A 21,564-nucleotide genomic window follows, 5' to 3' on the forward strand; every position below is an offset into this window, starting at 1 on the left:
GAGCCGGCCACCTGCTCAAATTCAGACCTGGGAGTTCCAATTTTTCCCCAAATGCCAAGTCAATCTCTGGCCATCTCTTCAAGGAGGCTCCTCATCTCTGCCAGGCATGGAAGGAAGCTGACCTCACTGAGGTTTCCACGTTCTGTATCCGCTATGGGGTGCTCTTACCCTGGGTTTCGTCTCAGCCTGAGAAACAGGCGTTCTTAACTCCACTTTCATGGAGAACACTCTGGTTCAGTGAAGCAAAGCCATTTATCCTGTTCACAAGTGGAAGGAGTAGGCTTTAAATCAAGTCCACATCACCTTGTAGCCTGACCTTCACTACCACAGGGACACCTGTTCATCCCCATTTTTGCTTTGCCAGCCCCACCCGCTGGCCTTCTGCAGTGATGCTCTCAGTCTCAGCATTCACGGCTTGGGCCCCACGACCCCACAGACCCACAGCCCACCAGGTGCCGGGGAGCTGGCATTCTGGTCAGTGCTAAACCCCTGGTCCATCTCTGGGCAATTCCTAGTGGCAGTCCTTCTGGCTGATCCCGGGGGCAGTGCAGGGGAACCCCAGTGAGGGGGACCAGACCAGAACTAAAATGATGTCGTGAAAACCCATCGATGAAAAAGGGTATAGCTCTTGGCAGTGTCATGGACAGGAAAAGTAAACCAGAAAACAGAGGCTTTGGCTCTGCAATTCAGGGCTAGACAGAGGAGCAAGACAGAAAAAAAAAAAAAAAAAAGAAAAGAAAGAGAGAAAGGAAGGAAGGAAGAAGCAAACATAGCTCACAGTAAGCCCCAGGGTCTGTATGACTCCTAAACTTCTCTTAGTGACTTTCTGTTCTGATTTTCTCCAGGTTTAATCGATTACCTTGGGAAATTCGCCCTGTAAAAATACAGGCAGTCGGCTCAGACGGGCATCCGGGCATCCGGGCATCGCAGAGCTAGAACTCAAGTCTGACTCCAGATCCGGCGTTTCAAGCTCAGAGAGTCGGGGACACCTGCCTGTGCTTTCCAGGTAGACTGGCCCCCCTTTTGGTTAGGAATTAGCATTCATCACAGGACAGGGGCTGTGCTTTAGTTTCTTTGTCCTCAAAACATCGTTTATTTATCATGGTCCAGGCTTGGTCCTGATGGTACGTCATCAAAGAGGTCATTGCGATCTGTAGAGAGAGAAATGGCCCGTGTTCAGGAAGCATATAGAGAAATCCCACCTGGGGCCTGAGAAAGGGGCCAACCGCCAGGTCTCCACAGTAGGCAGTTTTCTGTCTCTTCCTTGAGAGGCCCCCTGAATTTGGATTCCACACAGCTCTCTCCATAGCTGTCACCAAGAAAGCAGCCAAGAACCCCACCCATGCTTCAGCCCCACTTCTCCACCCTCCTTCATGTGTGTGCGGGGCGGAGGGAAGGACTACTATGGGAATGTGGGGCCAGGAGGGGTTTCTATGGTCCCATGGGCTTCTGGCTAATCTGTGAGGTCACCGCGTCTCCAGAGAGGTCAATCTAAGTAAGAATTTTATAGGTCAGGTTACTGACTCCAGGAACAGAGCAAGGACTATGGGCAAGGAAAAAAGTTCCAGAAAACAATGAAGATTAAAAACGTACCAAGTGAAGGAGAGGGCGGGAGGGAATGGAGCTGAGTTCCTGTGAGTGTGAGAGAGAGGGTCAGGGAGTGGGGGCGGGGGTGGCCCACACTTGCAGCCTGACAAGTTCAAGGCCCCGTGCATCCCATCAGACAGCATGAGTCCGTGCGCCTTCCATGCTTTGAGGACAGCAGACCCGGCTCCCAAGCCAAGTCCTTGGCTGGACTTCCAGCCCTGAGCTGTGCGGCAGAGTGGACAGAGCTGACGGGCTTCAGACTGAACTGCCAGGTCAGGGGCATGGTGCGGGGAGCCCAGGTCAGGGTGGACGGTGGGGTGGTATCTCACTGTACCTAGGCTGCTCCAGTGGTCACCACTGGCCGGGGTGGCAGGGGCCGAGGATTTGTCCCACACATGCTGGGAGAGGCGCGGTCCCTCTTTTTGCCACCAGAGCCTGTGTTGAGGGGGAGGATCAGCAGAAGCATCTTTCTGTACCTCCAGGCTCTTGTGACCAAGGAAATATTTTGGGTGTGGTATCTCCAGAATCACCATGGCCACTTGCTATAGGAGGAAGGGGCCAAATTCAGCCAAGGACCCCATAAAGGCCCAGGGGGTGCTTTTGTCTGGTGCTGGAGGAGGGAGGAATAGGATTAAGAAATGGAGAGACGGGACGTGGATGGTGGACAGTTTCCTGAGTCCCCGCTGAGCAAGAGGTCCTTGACGTGGATTTTTCCTGTACAAATTCTATTGAAATAATACAATAGGATGTGATAGGATATGTTACGATACAATACAATACGATACGAATGCATGCGTGCTCAGTCGCTTCAGTTGTGTCTGACTCTTTGCAACCCTATGGACTGTAGCCCACCAGGGTCCTCTGTCCATGGGATTCTCCAGGCAAGAATACTGGAGTGGGTAGCCATGCCCTCCTCCAGGAGATCTTCCTGACCAAGGGATCAAACACATGTAAGATGTAAGATGTCTCTTACATCTCCTGTATTGGCAGGCAGGTTCTTTACCACCTTGGAAAGCTGAGCCATACAGTACAATACAATAATTCCCATACCATGCAATCCATCCCTCTAAAGGGTTTCTGGTATATTCACAAAGTTGGGCAACCATCACCACCAACAATATTAGAACTTTTTCATCACCTCAAAAAGGAACAGGGTACCCATTAGCAGTCACTCACCACTTCCCTTCACCAACCCTACTGAGAGCTACCAATCTAACTACCTCTGTGTCTAGATTTGTCTATTCTGGACATTTGTACAAAGGGAATAATACTATATCTGACTTCTTTCACTTAGTACTATGCTTTCAAGGTTTTTCTACATTGTAATATGTATCAGTAATTCATTCTCTTTTTATGGTTGAATAATATTTCATTGGGGGCTTCCCTGATGGCTCATATGGTAAAAATCCTATCTGTAATGTGGGAGACCTGGGTTTGATCCCTGGATTGGGAAGATCCCCTGGAGAAGGGAACGGCTACCCCTTCCAGTATTCTGGCCAGGAAAATTCCATGGACAGCAGAACCTGGCAGGCTACAGTCCATAGGGTCACAGAGATATGACTGAGTGACTTTCACTTTCACTTTTCAATATTTCATTGTATGGACAAACCTCATTTATTTATTGATTCACCAGTAGATGGACATTTGAGTTTAACTTTCTGGCTGAGACGAATAATGCCCTACCAACATTCATGGAGTGGTTTTTGTATGGATGTGTGTATTTTCCAGTGAATCCCCTGGGCAACAAATAGGTGTTATAATCACTGATTTATTAGGAAAAGTTGCAGCTCAGAGTGGTTAAGTACCATTTCTGAGATGGAAAAGCTTCTTGTGATTGGGTTTGATTATGCTAGAAGGGCAAATAAGAGGAAGTAAGGTGGAATTTCACTTCACCTTTTGCAGGACATTATACACACCAGTGAGTGAAAAAACAAGAGAAGCCTGGGGGGACATGCGTCAGCAGGGCTGCGTGGGCTCCTGACCTTCTGGGGGGCAGGTCTGGCCGGGCTCTGAGTCTGGGAGATGCTCTCCTCATTCTCTCATTCACCTTCTTGTTTCGGAGGCAGACTCTAGTCAAGAGCAGCTCAAGACAGCTGCCAGAGTCGCCTGGCAGTCTGTGAGGAGGCAGATGGGAGGTCTCTGCAGCCTCATCCCCACTCTGGGAGGGTCTCCTGGGATGGGCCCTGCCCATGACAAGAAGAGCCCCAAAGAGAGGAATTCAGCAGGGGCCCAAGGGCGGTTCTAGGGCAGAGAGCACCCCGCTGCTGGCTCTGCTTCCCTCTGCCTCCAGGGCTTTCCCAGAAAGTTCTTGGACGTGGGAGGCTGGCATGCAGGCGTGCCGCCCCATTAATGCAACTCCTGTGCTTGGCGGAAGCCAAGCCCATGCTGGTAATCATTGACCCTCCAGGCTCCCTCGGGCGGAGCCACGGCTTCCTATGGTAGAGCTTTGCCCTCCTCAGCACCTTTATGGGAAGCGCAGTGCTACTGCAGCATGGATGCTGGGGCAGAGAAGCCCAGGATTCAAGGCATCACAGACAAGGATGTGTTGGATCTTTCATTCAACATCTGGCTGTAACTTGAGAGAGAAATCAGAACTGGAGATCGCCTTCTTGAAGGTATTAGTGGCTGGATCACTTTCCAAGTTCAAGGGCCGTCTGAGCTCTTTCTGTTCATCTGTAATAGACATGGATGGGCCCCTTTTTCAGATGAGGAAATTGACACACCGAGACGCTGGGTGGTACCCAGTGTTAGGGCCACAGAATGACTGACCAACTCCAAATTCAAACCCCACACACCCACCTCTTACATCCTGCCTGAAAGGCCCCTCCCCAGGGCTGTGACAGGAAACATAAGCTAGAATATGGGGCTGGAAGGCATCCAGATGCCCCCTCCAAACTCAGTTCTGTGCCTTCTCTTTGCGTGTTTCTTGGTGTGAGGCTGGACCCACAGGAAACCCTTCACCTGTGGTACCGCTTCATGACTACTAGTCCCGTAGGGCCAAGCTCAAGGCATCAGTTGAATTACTCCACTATTTTATGAGGCATTGAGGTTTGGGGTTCTATGTGTTTTCGCAAAAACAAAGTGTACTTTCTTGATGCAGACACTCAGTAAAGCATATTCAAGGCCCCTAGTCCACATAGAATCCATTCCTTTCTGGGCTGGAAAGACTGAATTGATGTGATACCAACCCAAACCATAGAGAACTAGAAGGATCAGACTAATAACAGGGTCTCTGGATACATAATAAATAGAACTCTTGGTAAACATTAAAATTCTTTTATTAAATGCCAGTGCCATTTGAGTTGGGTACTTGAGAGAGGTGACTTAAAAATCATTTTATCACAGATGTGTCTAGTTTTCAGACAAAACAAACTACACATCCCCACAACACACGGACTTGTACAAATCACATAAGTGAGAGGATGATATTTTCATTTGCAAAAATGATTCTTTTCTTTATAAACTATTATATAATATAACATACGCTGCTGCTAAGTCGCTTCAGTCATGTCCAACTCTGTGCGACCCCATAGACGGCAGCCCACCAGGCTCCTCCATCCCTGAGATTCTCCAGGCAAAAACACTGGAGTGTGTTGCCATTTCCTTCTCCAATGCATGAAAGTGAAAAGTGAAAATGAAGTCGCTCAGTGTCCGACTAGTATATTATATATTAATACATATGATTTATATAACATATATAATGATATATATAATTATGGACAGAGGAGTCTGGTGGGCTACAGTCCATGGGATCTCAGAGTCAGACACAACTGAGCAACTAACACACATACATGTATAATAAAATATATTATAAAAACAAAATACATATATAATCATATAAATATAATGTATAATAATTCAGTAAAGGAGTCCTTTAAATGTCTAATATTCTCTGTAATGGGCTACATGGGAAAAGAATCTAAAGAAAAGCGTGGATGTATGTGTACTTACAGCTGATTCATTTTGCTGTAAAACCGAAACTGGCACAACATTGTAAATCAACTATAGTCCAGTAAAAAATTTTTTTTAATTCAAAGAAAAAAACAAACACATATCTATAGTATCCTAGTGCATACATCATATGTTACATGACTTACTATATGAAGCAATTTCTGTTCACATACTGTCTTTGTTTTTGACTGCTCAAAACATTTTGGGACATGCGGGATCTTACTTCCCTGACCTGGGATTGAATCTGTGTTTCCCCCCGCAGTGAAAGTGCAGAGTCTTAACCACTGGCCCACCAGGGAAGTCCCTCACATACTATCTTTTGAGAACACCATCTATTGATTTTGGTTTCAGCAAAAGATTATATTGGTTTCCCAGGCGGCTCAGTGGTAAAGAATTCATCTGCAATGCGGGAGATTCCGGTTTGATCCCAGGGTCAGGAAGATCCCCTGGAGAAGGAAATGATGACTCACTCTAGTATTCTTGCCTGGAGAATCCTGGGGACAGAGGAGCCTGGTGGGCTACAGACCATAGGGTCCCAAAGAGTTGGACGTGACTGAGCAGGCACACACTCATGGGATTATATACCTAGACTTGTATAATGATATTTTCATTGTAATGAGTTTCTTTTGAATAGTAATTAGAATAAAAGGCTATGAGACCAGAAATCTCTGGATCCTCTGGATTCTGAAATCTTTGGATCCTTGTGTTAATGTTCAGCTATAGGTTCACCAGACTAGAATCCAACATTTGGGACAGTGACTCTCAGGAGGTGTGGCCCGAGTGCATGAAGGAGGTCTGAGAACTGACCTTTTCACCCCATTTGTCCCCTGTGGTTCTGGGACAGACTGAAGGGAATTTCACCTGGGATTCTCTAGGGACCCCTCCTCCCTCTAGACAATGACCATGCTTCTTGTGCGTTCAGTTCAGTTCAGTCGCTCAGTCGTGTCCGACTCTTTGCGACCCCATGAAGAGCAGCATGCCAGGCCTCCCTGTCCATCACCAACTCCCGGAGTTCACCCAAGCCCATGTCCATTGAGTCGGTGATGCCATCCAGCCATCTCATCCTCTGTCATCCCCTTCTCCTCCTGCCCTCAATCTTTCCCAGCATCAGGGTTTTTCAAATGAGTCAGTTCTTCGCATCAGGTGGCCATTGTATTGGAGTTTCAGCTTCAGCATCAGTCCTTCCAATGGACACCCAGGACTGATCTCCTTTAGGATGGACTGGTTGGATCTCCTTATGTGTTACTAGGTATCTTCCCTACTGTGCTTTCACCCCCAGTCTGGAACCCAGCAAAGGCAACTTGGTGGATTCCAACTGGAATCCCAAAACCAGCGACTCTTGGGTCACTGCAAATTCCAGTCACACACGAAGCTTTAAAATCACCTTCTGCACTTCTTTAGAGTCAAGTGGCTTCACGTCCATACAGGCTTCTCAGTAAACAAGCCAATGGACTATTCAGGCTGCACTGTGGGCTTCCTGGCCCCAGAGGTCTTGCTTCAGGGCACCGTTTTAACTGTGCTCTAGAGGGCGCTGTTCGCACGGGATGCCGATAGGAGTTCCTCCACCCAGTTCTTAATGGCCATCGCGCACTTGCAGAGGCTGTTCTCAATACTGGGCTTCTCTTCATTCATGTTGAGCTGTGCATCCTCACTTCCCCCTCAGTTTATCCTCTCAACTCTGACTCAATCCACGCATACCCAGCAAAGCAATGCCTTCTCTGGGTAAAGTGCAGAACTCCCTGAAGTTGAGAAGATAGACTAAGATAGACTACTTAGAAAATCTTTAGCATAAAAGGCAAGAAGACCCAACTCTGTGACTGTGAGTTCCATGAGTTCCTCTCATCCTCTAGGGCTCTCTTGCTCTGCCCACCCACAGCCCCCAGGGGTGTGTGCTTTCCCTTCAAAACTCTGAGCCAGGCAGAGATGAAGCAAGCCCCTTTAGGTCTTTTTTTGCAGAGCTGAGACATACTAGTGTTTCCAAAACACTTGAAAAAAAATTTTTTTGAAGGACAGCAAGAAAACAAAATTGAAATTGCGCATAAAATTAGTGTCAGCTCCCAAAGTGCAGGTTTCTGACTCCACAGCAAAGGCAAGTTCCCACCGAAGATGGGAGAGACACCTGGCTCGGGGTGGGCCTAACAGACTCCCAGGATGGCTGGGAAATGTCGCATCTCCTGACGCCTCCTGCTGGGTCCCCATCCAGGTGCCAGGAAGTGATGCAGGTCTTTGTGGGAAGAGCGGAATAATCTTAGGATGACCAGCAGCCCTTATAAACTAGTTAGCTAGATAGAATTCAAAGCCTGAACTTGAACATTTTAACTCCTTTTAATAACTTTTTTTTTTTTTGCTGAGCCATGAGGCATAGGAGATCTTAGTTCCCTGACCGGAGATTGAACCTGTGCTCTTTGCTGTGGAAGTGCAGAGTCTTAATTACTGTCCCACTAGGGAAGTCCCTTAATGACTTTTCATATTTAAATTTGGTCCTTCATTTTCACATCCTGATACAAAAGCATGCACTGTGTACATATGTGAGTGTGACTTCTGGAAGCAGTAGAATGGAATCACTAATTGTTGTAAAAGTGGCTTTGTGACCTTCTCTTCTTGTGCTGTTCTGCCTTTGGGGGTATCAATGTCTTCCAGCCAAAGATCACCAGGCATACTGCAGTAGTTGAAAAGGTTGGCTTGTTGCAGCTAGTGAGAACACGCACCTCGAGGAATGGTGAGGAGCTCCGCGTGAAAGAGTTTTAGAAAGCACATAAACAGAATTTGGGCTTAATCTAGGTGATTTGGGAGAGTAAACGGAGCAATACTCTGCTCAGGATTTGATGTTAAGAAGTAGGGGTAATTCCGTGATTATGTTAATAAGTCTCATTATCAAGAAGGAGAGAAGAGTTGGTGTAGGGCTAACGCTAGGAGAAGGCAAATGGCACCCCACTCCAGTACTCTTGCCTGGAAAATCCCATGGACGGAGGAGCCTGGTGGGCTGCAGTCCATGGGGTTGCTAGAGTGGGACACGACTGAGCGACTTCACTTTCACTTTTCACTTTCATGCATTGGAGAAGGAAATGGCAACCCAATCCAGTGTTCTTGCCTGGAGAATCCCAAGGACAGGGGAGCCTGGTGGGCTGCTGTCTATGGGGTCGCAGAGATTCGGACATGACTGAAGCGACTTAGCAGCAGCAGCAGCAGGGCTAATGCTGTTATTGGCAAAGAAGCAGTGATCACTCATAGTGCCAGGATTGGGGGGACATTTGGTCGTTTTTGTGGTTTGGACCGTGTTCATGTTTCTGTGTATTCAGACATGATTCTGATGTTGATGTCTTGTGAAGCTGTGTTCAACAGGAGAACACAAGACCCAGCTGTGAGCCCCAGGACAGCCCTCAGCAACAACCAGGCCAAGATGTAGTGCCAGGCTGGCTCCCATCTGTCAGGGGCTGCTTTCTCCTCTTTGACTGCATCTGTAGATTGTCAGTGATACGATCGAATCCTAGTCAATGTCTGTGGTAAGAGAAGCAGAGCATCACCCCTGGTTGCATGCCTCTCTTCAACCCTGCCAAGGAAAATTCTCTCCCTCTCCTGTTCCCAAGGCTTCCCAGATGGCACAGTGGTAAAAAAAAAAAAAAAAAATCAACCTCTCAATGCCGAAGACTAGAGTTCAATCCCTTGGTCCGGAAGATCCCCTGGAGGAGGAAATGGCAACCCACTCCAGTATTGCAGACTGGGAAATCCCATGGGCAGAGGAGCCTGGTGGGCTACAGTCCATGGGGCCACCAAGAGATACAACTTAAACAACTGAACAGCAACAATGACAACAATTGTGTCCTCACTCTTCAAGATAAGTCTTCTGCCCTGAAGATGGACAAATCCTTTATAGAAATGCTAGGCTTTCTATAGGTCTTCTGTTCCACCGGGCAGGACAGGTTCTGAAGTCAGGATGCTTCACAGACATTGACACGTGGTCAGAACCTTTGTCACCCTCTCTCCCAGGAACCTTGTCCCCCACCTGGCTGTCATCTCCCCCAACACTGCCCATTTGATTCTACAGAGCAGACCCTAAGTAGCCTGGCTTGGTGACGCCTGATTAAGCTGCTGTGCATGTTTAAATTTCTGAACCAGTAATAATGGTTGCTACTATTTATTACATAATTGCTATGTTTTAGGAACTTTACATATGGGATTGCATTTAAAACATATGACAGCCTTTGAGAATATTTTACAGCTGTTTCACAGGCGAGGAAGTTGAGACTCAGTTAGCCCAAGTGGCTTGCTCAGGTTGCCTGGCCATCAAGTGACAGAACTGGGGTTCAAGTCCGTGTTTGCACTTCCCCGAGATGGATTTCCTCCTCTTTCCTGCTGCCTTTGCTTCTTCCCTGTGCCATGAACATCCTGCACCAGGGCTCCCACCCGCCCTTGATCCCCATGCGTGGCAGATCTTTGCAGTTATTCAGGAAATGATGCTGGACCGGTAGGCCCCAGAGATGCCCAAGGCGATGGGCCTTAAGAGAGTACCAACACTCCCAGACCCTGTGATTCCCTGGCTTTTGTTCCCAACCTTTCTTCTGTGGAAGGAACCAGGCGCCCTGGATAGTCTGTGCCGCATTCCCACTCTGAACACAAAGGATGAGGTGGTTGGATGGCATCACCAACCCAATGGACATGAGTTTGAGCAAACAGACACGTGGCTTCACAGAGAAGAGGGTGTGTATTCCTCACACGGGAAAGGTGAAGTGCAGCCTCAAATCAGGCCTGGAAGTGTCCTGAGGCGCATGACCTTTCACATGCCTATGAGGCCGGAAAAATCGTTTCCAATGGCCTTGGTAGGTTCTATGTAAGAAGAGCTCAGGCTGAGCCCAAGTGAGCAACCTGGTAGAGCTAACGATATCTGAGGTGACTTCTCTGGGAATACTGAACAGGAAGGCAACGATGCCCTCTGTCAACAATAGTTCTAGATGTCAGCATCCTGGGAGCTGGCTGACTGGACTCTCCTTAGGCACTGAAGGTTTGCAAATTTAGCTGGGTGGCCATCCTCCAACAGCTTGAGGCCGTTTTCATAGAAAACAGGAAGTTCTCTGCGGTACCAGTCAGATGCATTTTGTGCTGAAGAGTATAAACTTGACCTTTAGCCTCTTTTATCTGCTCTCTTGTGTCCTCAACCCCTTCAGGGCAGCAAAGGTGCTGCCCTGCAATGATTGGATAATGACTAAGTTACTCTGTATCCCTGAGCAACTCCACAGTGGGAACTGTTGCCTCTTTTGCTTCCTAGGGTAGCACCTGGCAAGTAGTGAGTTCAATCAGTGGAGAGTTTGCTTGATTTCATTAAGAAGGCAGAGACCTTGGCCATAATCCCTTTCCGTGCCCTGCTACCCACAGGTCCTCAGGAAATGTTGGTTCATGTGGTTGACCGGCAGGCTGAATCCAGTGAGAATGAAAGTTGCTCAGTCGTGTCCTACTCCTTGTGACCCCATGGACTGTAGCCCGCCAGGCTCCTCTGTCCATGGAATTTTCCTAGCAAGAATACTGGAGTGGGTAACTGTTCCCTTCTTCAGGAGATCTTCTCAACTCAGGAATCGAACCCAGGTCTCCCACATTGCAGGCGGATTCTTTACTGTCTGAGCCACCAGGAAGCCTGGCTGAATTCAAGCTGTCAATTTTCATGGAAGCTTGAATTTCTTCTCCAGCAACACTGCAAAGGGTCTACAGAAAGTCACTGGACTTCTGTTCTCAGGCGCCACAGCTTCTATTTTCTACCTCTGATAATCTTGAGTCTCAGGAATGTCCTGAGGGAACCCAGGCTGTGTGTGAGCTGTGAGTGGTTGGACCAAAAGGCAGGCAACAGCTCTCTTTTCATCCACAGAGAGTAGTGATAGCCTTTGTAATTCTAAAGAATTCTATTGAATACAATAGAATTGTAATTCTACTATCACAGAAGCGATGTCTATTTTGCCATCTTCTCTCGGGTACAGTGGCTGCTGAGCCTTCTGGGGTGAGACAGAAGCAGCATTATATCAACCATGGGGAAACCCCCAGCTCCCAATGGCTTCTCCTTAGGGGGTTGCCTGCAAAAGAACAGCCTGGGTCCTGGCTCTTTGTCATCCAGGAGCCCAGAATGCAGACACCTCACTTAGAAGGCAGAGGGGTTTGGTGACCAGCGTTGTTGTATGCAAATGAAGCCTGTATTTCTATGGAGAAAAGGAGATGCAGGAGGAAAATGTGTTTATCTTCAAAACTTTGCACGGTTGTTCCCCAGAAGAGGATGACACTTATTTAGAAATATCATGAGTGGTCCTTGAGGCAGAACTAGATCAGAGTTCTTGGTATCAGTTTCTCCCCTAGACGAGAGGAGGTATAGACGAGAATATCTCGCAAGGCACACGGGCGCTGAGTGCACTGGCCCTTGCTGTCGGCCAGCCAGGTGTCTCCCCCAGCTCTCTGTCACCTATGTACCCAGCAATTCTTTCAGTTCCTCTGTGCCCCTGCCCTGGTCACAAACACAACTGCAGTTACAGCGCACAGAAATGTCTCTTCCAAATTATGGTTGGAAGGGGAACCATGTGAGTGATGGCACATTCATCACCTTTGCATGCATTGTCTAACTGACTTCCATTCAACAAATATAGAGTTCCTACTATGTGTGACTGTAAAGCCATGTCCAGGCTTTGGGTCTCCATGGCACTTCTCTGCCTTTCAAATAAGATGCTCCCAGAACATCTGCTACCCTGGCAGGTATCATACTGTTTTTGATGGTTTATCAGCTCATTTGTATCTCCCACCTCGACTAGAAGCTTCTTCCAGATGACAGGGACTGTATCTATTTGGTAAAGGATTGTCTGGCACACAAGTTAGAATTCACACATCCCTGCTGCTTCATTGTTGTTCAGTTGCTCAGTCGCATCTGACTGTTTGCGACCCCATGGACTGCATTATGCCAGGCTTCCACGGCCTTCACTGTCTCCCGGAGTTTGCTCAAACTCATGTCCATCGAGTCGGTGATACCATCTGACCAACTCATCCTCTGTCACCCCCTTCTCCTCCTGCCTTCAATCTTTCCCAGCATCAGGGTCTTTTCCAGTGAGATAGCTCTTCCCATCAGATGGCCAAAGTATTGGAGCTTCAGTTTCAGCATCACTCCTCCCAATTAATATTCAGGGTTGATTCTTTTAGGATTGACTGGTTTGGTCTCCTTGCAGACCAAGGGACTCTCAAGAGTCTTCTCCAGCACCACAGTTCAAAAGCATCAGTTCTTCAGCGCTCAGCCTTCTTTATGGTCCAACTCACATCTGTGCTACTAGAAAAACCATAGCTTTGACTAGAGGAACTTTGGTCAGATAAATCAATTAATGGACACAAAAGTGAGTTTTCTGTTGGTTGAGGTATTTTCACAGGGCGTGGATGCCCATCTAGGTGAGACCTTCAAGCAGAGATGAGCCCTTTGGTATTATAGAAACCACATGACCCTGTAATTGCTCATTTACTGAGCTCACTTCCCCCTTAGATTGTGAGCTCCTTGAGAACAAGAACAGATTTCTATTTGTTTTTGAAATCCTACACAATAAGCATACACTCAATGTTTGGAAAGTTCATACAAATTCTGTTTTTTAAAAATGCACTGTTGACCAAAAAAGAATGCTGGAGCCCTGAAGAAAAAAAAAAAAAATGACAATAATATAATCCACTTGCTTTGCCAGGCCATTAAGAAGACCTTGGTAAACATTAGCTAATGGACAGCCCTATGCTTGCTATTAAGATTTACTGATTTATTAGAAAGTAACCTAGAAACTGTGCATGTTGCATAATCTGGGGCCAATCTCTAATAACTCAATAGTTAAAAAAAACACATATTGGTTCTGTCTAGGGTGGGATTAAATGCCATTGTCTACTCAAAGGAGGATGTGGGCTGTGTATAATGAGTCTGCCATGAGAAAGATAGGGTTGGTCAGAGGAAGAATTTATCCTGTATTCTCACATTCTCTAGGTAGAATTCCTCTTACTGTTTGAATACATAAATCAACAGCATTGACTAACTCAGTGCATATACAAACTACTTTCAGTAAATGCCAGATTTTACAAGATCAATCCAACAATAAAGGCTGCTTTTAAATCTCAGTTTCTTACATAACAGTGAATGTTGTGTAGAGAGATTAACGGGGTATCTTGTTGCTTCCTGGTGTGATCTTATTTTTGTCTTACAAATCTGTACTTACCTTTGTCTATATTATCCGCCTGTATGTTTGTGAACACTTGGAAATCTCAGTATCCCAGTGTTTCTGAGATAGGCTGGGAGATTGACAATAACTGATTGTTTCTGGTGAAAGGCATCAGGCACAAGCTAGGAGAAAGAGCGAGAGGGCTACAGAGGGTGGCAAAGGAGAAGAAGGAAATGCTGGAACAGAATCCATGCCTGCTGCTCAAGGACCTTAGCTGGCAGCTCGTCATGTCTTAGCATGACGGTATTCAAGCCATGTGACGTCTGGGAAAAAAACACATACCCAGCTTGGGGCTTGGCCTGAGAACAACCAATTGCCTTAGTTTAAATCGCACAACTCCACTATCAAATTAACGTTTTAAGGCTAAAACAAATTATCATCTGTTCACTGGCCGAAGCATACATTAAATTAAGCTGGGTTTAGAAGAAATCAGCCTGCTTACAGAGACCAACTCCCAAAACTTCTTCCTTGCTTTTCTCAGCAGTGGACGCTTCAGGACGGAATATGTTTAAGATGATGTTGGTAAGTGCAGGCCATGTGGGGAAAGCTTTTTAAGATGGTTGCTTTTTGTCTGGCTCTTTGCATGGCCAGGCAGATAATATTTTTTTAGGAGGGCAAGCATGGAAACCCCAGCTTATCTGAGAGAGTAATCAAGGGGGATTCACTCACTCTACAGAAATACTCTCATCAAAATGAAAATGAATTTAGGTGGACCGGGAGGACAAGAATGGTTAGGCAGAAAAACTCAGAGGTTGGTATATTAGGAGCTACCACTGGAATTATAATGCATGACAAAGAGGCTGTGGATTTGACTGATGAATGTTTACTTTAAGAGAAGTTATTGTTTTAGGTGAGATCTCAGATGGTAAAGCGTCTGTCTGCAATGCAGGACACCCGGGGTTCAATCCTTGGATTGGGAAGATCCCTTGGAGAAGGAAATGGCAGCCCACTCCAGTATTCTTGCCTGGAAAATCCCATGGACCCGGAGCCTGGTAGGCTACCATCCATGGGGTCGCAAAGAGTTGGACACGACTGAGTGACTTCACTTCACTTCACTTCACCTTATGAAGAGCTTCTGGAAACAGTCTGAGCTTCCACAAACCTGGGAAAGGGAGAAAGTCCCCAGTGGATAGAAGCAAAATGAGATGAGATGTGTGCAGAGAAAGGGAAGGATTGAGGAAGAAACAGACCATTTCCCTGGCTGAGTTACTCTTGGGACCATGTACTTGGGACTCTTTGGGGGCTTGAGGTCAATGAATATTGGGTGGGATGAGAGCAGGGCCCTCAGAGAGAGTGAACTTCTGTCTGCTCTCCTGGTAATATTTTCTTTTATTTATATATATTTGTTTTTTTCTCTTTACCACTTTTACTTGGGGTCTTCTTGTGTTTTCACATAGTTGAAGGCCATGGGCAAGACGCGGTAGAATATCACTTTTGTTTAACTTTTATCACTAAGTTGGTTTCGCTTCCTAGTTTGTATGAATAAACACATTTTTGAAGGGGGATTTTGAAATCTATTTTAGAAACGTGTTTGCATTTGATTAAAAATACCACGAAGACACTGCTAACCACAACAGGCACACCTTGGGAGTGGGGTGGGCACACCTAGGGGAGGGGGCCGTCTAGTGTTATGACCCCGGGATATTGAGCTGTGTTGGCTCTTTGGGGGAAATCCCTTCAGTGCTATGCTGTAAAATGGAAGCTACAATTATGTTTTTAATGAGACCTTTGCCCACATAGTATTTTGAAGCTCTTAATTCATTCACAGAATGATTCCACTGATGCTCATTTATTCAATGTTGTTCAATTAAAGTTGTCATTGAATAAATAGTAACCCCCATGGTCTGTGCTAACAGCTAGGATAGATGAGTGAATAAAACATGGTTCTACCTTATGTAGGATTTGTTAAATCACAGTGCTCCATCCGTCAGCTTGGGAGCAGGGAAGAAAGTGGGAGACACAGTGACCATCTTACTATTCCCTTTGGGAATTTTGGCATCCCAGGCTTGCGATCCATAGAGAAAACATCTCAGATCTTATGATAAGACTTGACTAAACAGTGCTGAGGAACTCTGTTTCAAGTAATGTTGAGCACAAAATAAGGAAGTTGATCAAAGCTTGTGTTAAAATGTTCCAGAGAAATCTCACTTTAGAATATAAACAAAGTAATAACTGAGACACAAGTGAAGTAGAGATTCCTCTGACCTGGAAGCAGAGAAACTCATGTTCTGGTTGTCATCCCACCATTGGTCAGGTTCCTGACTTTGTTGTTGTTTTTAATTTTGATTGAATTATAGTTGACTTACAATGTTGTGTTCATTTTTGCTAGGGTACCTGACTTTGGATATGTCACTGAAATTTTCTCAATTCCTTCATTAGATAAATGAGAGAACTGAATTGGATTATAATTTCTCTAGCTACAAGGTGATTTAGGTAATATGTTGTGAAACTTTTCCCCATGGTTATTTATTTCTATATATGAACCAAAAATGTAAATAGTGCATCAAGTTTCTGCTGTCACAGATATTTTTGCTTAGCATAAGGCTAAATTTATTAAAGAAAAAAGGAGAGTCAGTTTAAAGAATACTATCAAATAAATCAGAGTACAGGTCATAATTTGTTATCATAAGCATTTTTAAAATTTTATTTTATTGAAGTAGTTGACTTGCAATGTTGTGTTAATTTATATTTCACAGAAAAGTAATTCAGTTATACATACATATATAGATAGATAAATAGATGGATTTTTTTTTTCTATGCCATTATGGTTTATCCCAAGATACTGAATAGTTCTCTGTGCTATTCAGTAGGACCTTGCTGCTTATCCATCATATATATACTAGTTTGCACCTACTAATCCCAAACTCCCTCTCCATCTTTCCCCCACCTCCCATCCCCTTGGCAACCACAAGTCTGTTCTGTATGTCTGTGTTATAAGAAACATTTTTAAGGTTGGGCGTGACTAAGGTCAGAAAACACGTGGATATATATTCTCTTAGATTCCTCTACATGTCTATCTCCCTGTAATTAGTTTTCCTCTTTATCTTCAAGCCATATGGTCTTAGAGTAGAGAGTTTTTACTGGAAATAGCATTGTGGGATGCAGAATAAAGTTGTCAGCTTGCCCAAGTGATCAGTCACACAGATTGTACTGAATGGCCTTTTCATAGACAGCTCTTCATGTGAGTCACTTAGCTCATTAGTGCAATACACATAATTTTCTTCTGTTTTGTCTTTCTCTGATGTGTTTTCAGATCAGTGTGTTGACAGAAAGAATGTTCAAGCATCTTCGGAAATGGTTTGTCACTCGCTTTTTTGGGCGTTCTCGGCGGAGAGCGAGGCTGGTCTCCAAAGACGGAAGGTGCAACATTGAGTTTGGCAACGTGGAGGCACAGTCGAGGCTGATATTCTTTGTGGACATATGGACGACCGTGCTGGACCTCAAGTGGAGATACAAAATGACCATCTTCATCACAGCCTTCTTGGGCAGCTGGTTCTTCTTTGGCCTCCTCTGGTACGTGGTCGCCTACGTCCACAAAGACCTCCCTGAGTTCCATCCCCCTGCCAACCACACCCCTTGCGTGGAACACATTAATGGCCTGACCTCAGCTTTTCTGTTTTCTCTGGAAACGCAAGTGACCATTGGCTATGGATTCCGGTGTGTGACGGAGCAGTGTGGCACTGCCATCTTTCTGCTCATCTTCCAGTCTATACTCGGCGTCATCATCAATTCTTTCATGTGTGGTGCTATTTTAGCCAAGATCTCCAGGCCCAAAAAACGCGCCAAGACCATTACTTTCAGCAAGAACGCAGTGATCAGCAAGCGGGGTGGGAAGCTTTGTCTCCTGATCCGAGTGGCTAATCTTCGGAAGAGCCTCCTCATCGGCAGTCACATATACGGAAAGCTTCTGAGGACCACCATCACTCCTGAAGGAGAGACCATCATTTTGGACCAGATCAATATCAACTTTGTGGTTGACGCAGGGAATGAAAATTTATTCTTCATCTCCCCACTGACGATTTACCATGTCATTGATCACACCAGCCCCTTCTTCCACATGGCAGCAGAAACCCTTCCCCAGCAGGACTTTGAACTAGTCGTGTTTTTAGATGGCACGGTGGAGGCAACCAGTGCCACCTGCCAAGTCCGGACATCCTACGTCCCAGAAGAGGTGCTCTGGGGTTACCGTTTTGCTCCCATAGTGTCCAAGACCAAGGAAGGGAAATACCGAGTGGACTTCCATAACTTTAGCAAGACTGTGGAAGTGGAGACGCCTCACTGTGCCATGTGCCTTTATAATGAGAAAGACGCTCGAGCCAAGATGAAAAGAGGCTACGACAACCCCAACTTTGTCTTGTCAGAAGTTAATGAAACAGACGACACCAAAATGTAACGCTGAGTTTTCCACACGAGTAGAGTGAAATCTTGAAGATACCTAGTTGACTAGAAACATTATGAAACAATCAACAATGTGGGGTATAACAGTAGGAGGAAAGCCTTTAAAGTCTCCCTGCACAAAGCCCCTGAACCCTCAAACCATGATCCTACAAGACACACAGCTCTACACGTTAATTGCATGAGAACGTGGGATGGATTTACACGAAATTGAAATATGGGAGCCATGTGCTCAGTTGCTCAGTCATGTCCAACTCTGTGCAGAGCCCTCCAGGCTCCTCTGTCCATGGGATCTCCCAAGAAAGAGTACTAGTGTGGGCTGCCATTCCCTTTTCCAGGATGCGAGCCATAGGAGCTCACATAAACTCTCTAATAGGATTATTTGAAATCATGCAGTGTTGATTGGCACAGACAAAAATGACTGAAAGCCTCATGGACAGGCCAAATGAGATCTTTTTAAGAGTCTCCCTAAAGCAGTTATGAGCTTTATTGAAGATCAGGGGAAAACTGTATTCTTACTTTGATTCTACTGATAAGAAAAAAATCACTTTTATTTGAACATTGGCTCTTAAAGGAAAAGTTGCCTCCTGAGTTGGGGGAGATGAACCAATTAATGACAGTGAGAAAAGACAGATGCCCAGTGAACATTTGTGAAGCTCTGATCTTCTCCAGCCCTGGCTGTTGGAGCTTTTGTATTAGTCTGGGTCATGCTGCTTTCCCAGAGCAGGGAAGACCCAGTCCATGGACCCCACATCTCTAAGTACCCAATGAGGAGAGGAGCGTGGGACACAGCCTGCTCCACGCCATCCCGACATCCTGCAGTGAAGCCAGGGCTTTGGCCCATGTACTTTTAGACAGAAGCTAAAGCACCACTCTGGGATCTCAATGGACTCTCTCCTGTAAGAAAGGATGCTTGGTTTGAAAATAGGTTTGATATTTCTTCTCATTTGTGTTCAATGGGAGAAGGCGCTGGCTTCAAATCTGTTAAAACAGTACTTGCTGATCTTCCAAGAAGGCAATGAGGAGTCTGACAGTGGAAAGGCAGTTTAGAACGGAAAACACTGCTAACGCTTCCGAGAAAAACATGTCTTATGTTTTTCGCCTGAGGGTTTGTAACTGAAATGCTGTTTCAAAAAGAGAAGCATGGAAGGGTGGGGAATGGGATGTGACTTCCCCATAAGAAAAGTGCTAGGTCTTCCTGCCTCTGAGAGCCAACACCACATCTTCCTCAAAGAGACCACTGTGATATCCTTAAATTATGCGTGTGTTAGTCGCTCAGTCTGTGTCCAACACTTTGCCACTCCATGGACTGGAGCCCGCCTGGCTCCTCTGTCCATAGAATTCTCCAGGCAAGAATACTGGAGAATTCCATGGACAGAGGAGTATTTTATTTTGCTCTGAAGGAGGGGATTTAACTGTGAATGTCTTGTTCAGTTCCCCACCCCCCATGTTATTTTGAATGTATTCTGGAGCGGACGGTACCCAAAACTGCGTAGGAATCAAAATGCTTTCAGTGTGTTGATTAACATATTAAATCTCTGATGTTGTGACGTCCTTTCCCCAAGTGTCAGTCATTGTGCTTTAGTGTGAAAGACCAACCAGTGATAGACTTCTTGGGGAGGGCGGGCTTTCTCCCGGGAGGTGTGAGGGGTGACCTGTTGTCTTGACTCCAGCGTCCCCAGGACATGACCTCTGGTGCAGACGTGCCCCCTTCCCTAGTGGCCCCTCAAAACTCTCCGTGTGAGTCTTGGCACAAAGTTGCAGGCACTGGTGGCGTTGTTTTCCCAGGCCTGGGGTGGAGTTTGTTCAGATGCACACACAGTCTCTGGTCCTCCTGATGAAGACGAGTGAGGAGTCTGCTGGGGTCAGAGTTGTGCACTTTGTCCGTGTCCGTAATGGTGGACCCAACGGGTCCATCACTCCGTGACTGTAAGCGTGTGGCGTTGCCATTTAATCTGCTGACAGAGCAAAAGGAAATCAGGGGTAACAAGCTTGAGGAAGCTAGAATTCTCTGCTGACCCATTGCTATGAAGGTTTATGACTCCAGTGTTTCTATAGATTGGAGGGTCTGTTCTGCTCCTTAGCAGATGCTAGGGGATGCTGGCAGTGAATAGGCGATCAATAGGTCACCATAGGCGATCCATTCCTCTTGATAGTTAGAAGAGCAGAACAACCAGAACCTTTGCGAATGACCTTTCTTTCCAGGTTATTTGATGGAAGACTGTCTGCTTCCAAGGACTCCTTCCTTAGGATTAAGGCATTCTACCTCTTGAAGTCTACTTTTTAATGCAAATTCCCATTGAAACTTTTGTTGTGGTCGTTATTGTTTAGTTGTTAAGTTGTGGCTGACTCTTACAACCCCATGGACTGTAGCCCACCAGGCTCCTGTGTCCATGGGATTCTCCAGGCACAAATACTGGAGTGAGAAGCCATTTTCTACTCCAGGGGATCTTCCCGACCTAGGGATTGAACCCACAGCTCCTTCCACATTTCTTGCATTGCAGCTGGATTCTTTACTGCTGAGCCACCATTGTAGTCACATTGACTCTTTAGCAACTACTTACACGCAGATGAAATAAGTCCCTGAAGGCACCTAAGGGGTGGCTGGAACCCCAAACCAGCCTAAGAATCGTGGACAAACGGAGAGAGAGAGTTATGACAGGCACAGGAGCCCAGTGAGTAAATAAAATGCATAGGAGACAGAATGTTCCAGAGGGCCATCTTGCCCATAGTTTAATGCCAGTGTTAAAGGCATTAAACATTTATTCCAAGGTGGTAGCAGGGTTCCCAGCAAGGCCTGAACATACAGGGACTGCTATTGCTACCGGTGTGCTCTATGGTTCTATTTACTGATTTATCCATTTTAAAAGGTATTCAACATTTCTTAGTCCTTTCGAGAAAAACTGAACCGCATGGTGCATCACCATATTCAAAGTGTTCTATTGGCGGGGTGGGTGGGGACTGATTCCCCCTGAATGGCCTGCTTAGCTCTGCCGCCCTGTGGTTTTGACTTGCAGAGTCTGATCCTGGTTTAACCTTCCAGGTCTTAGGGTGGTTCAAGCTCCAATATTTGGAGTTAAGACGTGGGGGACTGTCTAAAATTGTATTCTTCAAGACAGAAAAGGTGGAAGGAGAAGTTCCTCTCCAAGTTGCCAAATTTAAAGAGCAAGAGGCTTGGCCTGTCTGTTTCCATGGACAGCAGAGAACTTCCCTGGTGGATCACGGGGACAGTTGAGGAGGTGTCTTCCTTGGAGATTTTACATGAAACAGGAGATGGGTCCTCAACAGGGTGACTGTGGCTAGTACGGGGTCCGTCCCCTGTGCTCCAATGATCAGAATGCAAATAAGGCCTTGGCCCCGCCCCCGGGCCGTTGTCCTCCCCATTCCAGGAAGTGCATGTCAATCAAAGCTTGACAGGGGAGATAGA

General features: G+C 46.1%; 1 protein-coding gene across 1 annotated transcript in view; it reads left to right on the forward strand.

Annotated features, from left to right (window-relative positions):
- KCNJ1 (potassium voltage-gated channel subfamily J member 1) overlaps window positions 1-19,696 on the forward strand; it is a 32,910-nt gene extending 13,214 nt beyond the window's left edge. Inside the window, exons 2-3 of the mRNA XM_027532434.1 lie at window positions 846-1,006; window positions 16,996-19,696. Coding sequence (XP_027388235.1) covers window positions 17,017-18,135 — 1,119 coding nt within the window. The 5' untranslated portion in view covers window positions 846-1,006; window positions 16,996-17,016 and the 3' untranslated portion in view covers window positions 18,136-19,696. The remainder of the gene's footprint in view (window positions 1-845; window positions 1,007-16,995) is intronic.
- Window positions 19,697-21,564: the final 1,868 nt, after the last annotated feature.

The sequence above is a fragment of the Bos indicus x Bos taurus genome, chromosome 29 (genome assembly GCF_003369695.1).
Source record: "Bos indicus x Bos taurus breed Angus x Brahman F1 hybrid chromosome 29, Bos_hybrid_MaternalHap_v2.0, whole genome shotgun sequence".
Classification (NCBI taxonomy): domain Eukaryota; kingdom Metazoa; phylum Chordata; class Mammalia; order Artiodactyla; family Bovidae; genus Bos; species Bos indicus x Bos taurus.